At 39.5% G+C, this 5,444-nt stretch overlaps 1 protein-coding gene across 1 annotated transcript in view; it reads right to left on the reverse strand.

The window, feature by feature from the left end:
• Positions 1–5,444, reverse strand: part of Larp4 (La ribonucleoprotein domain family, member 4) — a 59,137-nt gene that overhangs the window by 29,493 nt on the left and 24,200 nt on the right. The window contains exons 5-6 of the mRNA XM_013018849.1: positions 4,491–4,627; positions 2,045–2,148 (exon numbers count right to left, since the gene is read on the reverse strand). Coding sequence (XP_012874303.1) covers positions 2,045–2,148; positions 4,491–4,627 — 241 coding nt within the window. The remainder of the gene's footprint in view (positions 1–2,044; positions 2,149–4,490; positions 4,628–5,444) is intronic.

The following is a 5,444-nucleotide window of genomic DNA, read 5'->3' on the forward strand; positions in this document are numbered from 1 at the left end:
AAAAAAAAAAAAAAAAGATAGTGCTCTACCACTTGAGCCACAGTACCACTTCCAGATTTTTCTGCTAATGTGGTGCTGAGGAATCGAACCCAGGGCCTCATGCATGCAAGGCAAGCATTCTACCACTGGGCCACCTTCCCAGCCCCAAATTCCAAAATATTTTAACAACCTAATTAAGCCAAACTATCAAATATCAAAAAATATCAAATATCGAAAAATTATTAGACATCCATTTTTAACTGAACTGTTACTAAGCTAACTGGAACATTAATATACCAACAGTTATAAGTCTAATCTGTACAGTTTATCAAATCTTAGAAAAAAGTACCAAGGGTACTCTGAGGTCAATAAAGCAGAACTAAGGCCACTCCAGTGCCATTTGCTGTTAAAAAAAAAATCTTAGGAAAAAAATTTTAAATGTCTAAAGTTGTGACAAAATGCTGAGTCAAGTATTGTTTGAAATAATGTAGACAAACAGCTAAGTTGAAACTTCTGCAAAAATGTGGTAAAATACCATTATACTTACTTAGGAAAATTCCCATGCAGTCCAATATATATACCTGTGAAATTACACTGGTACCCACTGATTTTTCAAAAACCCATGAATATACTCTTTAAATACTTTTACTTCCACTGCAATATATAATGAATTAATTTTCTACCTTTATCACTTTCTAGGAACAAAATTATATATAGATTAACTTTTGTACTCACAAGCAGAGACATTTAGAGTAAGAAATAATCAAAATTTGGGCTGGGAATGTAACTTAGTAGAATGCTTGCACGCATGATGCCCTAGGTTCTATTCCACAGCACCACATAAGGAGAAGCAGCTGGAAGTGGTGCTGTGGCTCAATTGGCTGAGTGCTATCCTTGAGTAAAAGTAGCTCAGGGACAGCACCCAGGCCCTGAGTTCAAGCCCCAAGACTGGCAAAAAAAGAATAATCAAAAATTTATCCTAGCTGGCAATCAGTGGCTCACATCTGTAATACTACTCAGAAGGTTGAGTGAGGGGCTGGGAAGGTGGTTCAGTGGTATAGAGTGCTTGCCTTGCATGCATGAGGCCCTGGGTTCGATTCCTCAGCACACATAAGCAGAAAAAACAGAAGTGGCACTGTGGGTCAAGTGGTAGAGCGCTAGCCTTGAGCTAAACAGCTGAGGGACAGTGCCCAGGCCCAGAGTTCAGGCCACACAACCCACAAAAAAAAAAAAAAAAACAGAACAAGAAGTACAAGAAGAACAAGAAGAAGGTTGACTGTAAAAATAAAACTTCACTTCAAGTAATGGTAGAGCAAACAATACCTGGCAGAACTTAAATTTTTAAAAGAATGTTATTAAGCATATTCTTACATAAAAGGATCTATTTCTGGATTATATTGCTTCATTCCAGTATTATTTTATTCATTAACCTGCACCACACCAGCTTTAAGGCTTTATTTAGTTTCGCTTCCTATTCTGCTAACCCATGAAATTAATAATGCTTCTTATCCTTTGTTCAGATATTTGTCCTTAACTGTTCTATATAAATCCTCAAGTACGGGTTGGGAAGGTGGCTCAGTGGATGAGAGCTTGCCTTGTATGCCTGAGGCCCTGGGTTCGATTCCTCAGCACCACATAAGCATAAAGAAAAAAGCCGAAAGTAGCGCTGTGGCTCAAGTGGTAGAGTGCTAGCCTTGAGCTGAAGAGCTGAGGGACGGCGCCCAGGCCCAGAGTTCAAGCCCCACAACCGGACCCAAAAAAAATAAAATAAAATAAATAAATAAAGCCTCAAGTTCCCAAAATAATCTATTTATATTTCAACTATCATGCAGCCAAACCAATAAATTCATAGTCAATATAACTGCAACATGCAATCTTCCTTTCTGAGAACAGAGAATTATCTTTTCCTTCCTTTAAATTGTTCTACTTCAGAATTAACAAAGCATATTAGTATTTACACTGTTGACAGTAATTGTCAGGAAAGCAATGACGTATACTTGCTTGCCTACCTCCTCCAATTTAAACAGTTAAAGAACATTTAGCTCTAGCAATGATTAATGATTACCTCTACTGGTGTTGTTTCAGGAATCTCTCTGAGAATTACGATACAACGCTTATGACTTGGTCTCACCTTCTCACCCTTCTCATCAACTTGTACCATAGGAGAAGCTGAAATTTTAAAAAGTTGGAGTGTCATTTTTCATAAGTGACAAGGAACAATATCAAGTCAACATAAAGAATTGTTATTAAAACTCAGCGCCTCACCTCAGTATATTCACTCTATTATACTACTACATGACTCAAAAGCTGCTGGGCAGTGCTGGGAAGGTATCACAGTGGTAGAGTGCTTATCTTGAATGCATGAGGCGCTGGGTTTAATATCTGAGCACCACATAAACAGCAAAAGCCAGAAGTGGCTCAGTGGCTCAAGTGGTAAAGCGCTAGACTTGAGCTGAATTGCTCAGGGACAGCACTCGGGTCCAGAATTCAAGATCCACAACCGACCAACAAAAAAAAAAGCCACCAGGCCTAGTGGCTCAACGCCTGTAATCCTAGCTACTCAGGAGGCTGAGATCTGAGGATTGTGGTTCAAAGCCAGCCCAGGTAGGACAAAGTCCGTGAGACTCTTATCTCCAATAAACCACCAGAAAACCAGAAGTGGCACTGTGGCTCAAGTGGTGAGCGCTAGCCTTGAGCTGAAGAGCTGAGGGACAGCGCCCAGGCCCAGAGTTCAGGCCCCAAGACTGACTAAAAATAAAAACAAAAAATAAAAAACAAACAAAAAACCAGCAACTCAAAAGCCATCTTTAGATGCTGATTTAGTGAAAATAGTCAATAATATACAGCCACATTTTTATTTCCAGCTCCTTCAGGCAGCTAATATGTCATATTCCCTTGAACAGGTAAGTAGAATAAAAAGCAGACAAGGGTGAAGTGCGAATATAACTGCTAAGTTTTAACCTATACAAAGAAGGCCATTTATTTGTCTCTTTGCCAATTTTCTTTCTTTATTTTTTTTTTGAGGTCCGGTCATGGGCCTGAACTCTGGGCCTGGGTGCTGTCCTTCAGCTCTTCAGCTCAAGGCTAGCACTCTACCACTTGAGCCACAGCACCACTTCCAACTTTTTTCTTTTTGCTTATGTGGTGCTGAGGAATCGAACCCAGGGCCTCTGGCATGCAAGGCATGCGCTCTACCACTGAGCCACCTTCCCAGCTCCATCTTTGCCAATTTTCTATGTAGATAAGACTGGGCCATTTAAATACAAACCAATTAGGAATCCCATAAACTGGTGTAACCTGCTATAAATTGAAATCCTCTACTCCCAAATGTCTATTACCATAGTTAACTTTTAAACATTTTGAACATATTTCAAATAAGTGAAGATCTCTCTTTTAATTTAACCAAATACTTAATAAAACCCATTTAAAAGAGGCTACCAAGAAATATTAACACAAGACACTAACATTAAAAACTCTGAGAGCTTCAATCAAGAAACAAATTTTTAGCCAGCACTCAAGAGACTAAGCAAGAGTATTACAAGTTAGAGGTCAGCCTGAACTACACTGTGAGCATGAAGCCAACCTCGGCTATTTAGCTCAATTAGCATAGCACTTGGGTTCAAACCTTAATAGAAAGAGAAGAGAGAGGAAGGGAAGTAAGTCAAACTGGGGAAAGAAGGAAACAAGCAAAATTTTTAGCAAATGTGAGGTCAAATTATAGGTCCCATTTCTAATAAGTTATGAAAGATAAAAGAAAATATGTAGGGACTAGGAGGGTGGCTCAGTGGTAGAGTGCTTGCCTTGCAAGCTCAAAGCCCTGGGTTCCATTCTTCAGTACCACATAAGCAGAAAAGGCCAGAAGTGGTACTGTGGCTCCAGTGATAGAACGCTAGCCTTGAGCTGAAAAGCTCATGGACAGAGACCCAGGCCAAGTTTAGGCCCCATGACAAACCAAAACCAAAAAAAAGAAAGAAAGAAAACACTATCTTACTAGCTACTCAGGAGTATGAAATCTATGGATGGAGATTCAAAGAACAGCCTGGAGTAGCCAAATCTGTGAGACTCTTATCTCCAATTAAGCAGCAAAAAGTCAGAAGCAGAGGTATGGCTCAAGTGGTATAACATCAATTGTAAGCAAAAAAGCCTAGTGAGAGTTTGTGGTCCTGAGTTCAAGCCCCAGTGCCAGCACCAAAAAAAATAAATAAATAAAGTTTGAAATCGATTAATCTTTAAGTGGTGTTAAAATGACGTTCTTTCTAATAGTATTCTAACATACTATGAAAACAAGATTTAATTTCTTATACTTACTATCTTGCTATGCAAACATGAAAATCAAGAACCACCAAGTACAGAATACAAAATACACATGCACACATCCATATGTACATGTGCCAAGCAGTCAACTAACCAAAATAATTACTAGAACAAAAGGAAAAAATAAAAATTCAAATTAAAACAATTCCTTATATGATCAAAGAGCAAAATAATATGGTAACTTCTCATTCACATACATCTCAATACTTCAAGAATTAAATCAAGATCTGTGGTCAACTTTTTTATTTCTTCCATGTTGGCAACTGTCCAAATTGGGATGAACTGATCACTATCCATTTGAGATATCAAGTAAAGATCCTTCGACAAATTTTCTCTGAAATAAAGAAACAGAAAGTAATATAACAAACAAATTCTAAAAAGGCAACTAAAATGCACCTTATTATTTTCACTATGTCTAGGGAAACAAAAACATGCTTTTAGAAAAAACACATTAGTCTGGTGCCAGTGACTCATGTATGCAATCCTAGTTCAGGAGACTGAGATCTGAGGATCACGGTTGAAAGCCAGCCCAGGCAGGAAAGTCCATGAGACTCTGATCTGCAACTAACCAAATGAAAACCAGAAGGGGTGCCATGGTTCAAAGTGGTACAGTGCTACCTTGAGCAAAAAAGCTCAGAAGTCCTACAAACAACAAAAAGTAAAAATAAAATATGTTTTACAAACTTTTGAATTCCCAGAAGCCGGGTGCTGGTGGCTCACGCCTGTAATCCTAGCTACTCGGGAGGCTGAGATCTGAGGATTGCGGATCAAAGCCAGCCAGGCAGGAACAACTGTGAGATTCCTATCTCCAATAAACCACTAGAAAACTGGTGCTGTAGCTCAAATGGCAGAGTGCTCGCCTTGAGCTGAAGAGCTGGGGGACAGTGCCCAGGCCCAGAGTTCAAGCCCCATGACTGACAAAAAATAAATAAAACGAAGTTTTGAATTCCCAAATGTATTTGGTCCAATAGCTTGGACAAAGAATTTTATGGCGGGGCTGGGAAGGTGGCTGAGTGGTAGAGCGCCTGCCTTGCATGCATGAGGCCCTGGGTTCAATTCCTCAGCACCACATAAGCAAAACTAAAAAAGCTGGAAGTGGTGCTGTGGCTCAAGTGGTAGAGCGCTAGCCTTGAGCTGAAGAGCTGAGGGAC

The sequence above is a fragment of the Dipodomys ordii genome, unplaced genomic scaffold (assembly GCF_000151885.1).
Source record: "Dipodomys ordii isolate 6190 unplaced genomic scaffold, Dord_2.0 Scaffold42, whole genome shotgun sequence".
Classification (NCBI taxonomy): domain Eukaryota; kingdom Metazoa; phylum Chordata; class Mammalia; order Rodentia; family Heteromyidae; genus Dipodomys; species Dipodomys ordii.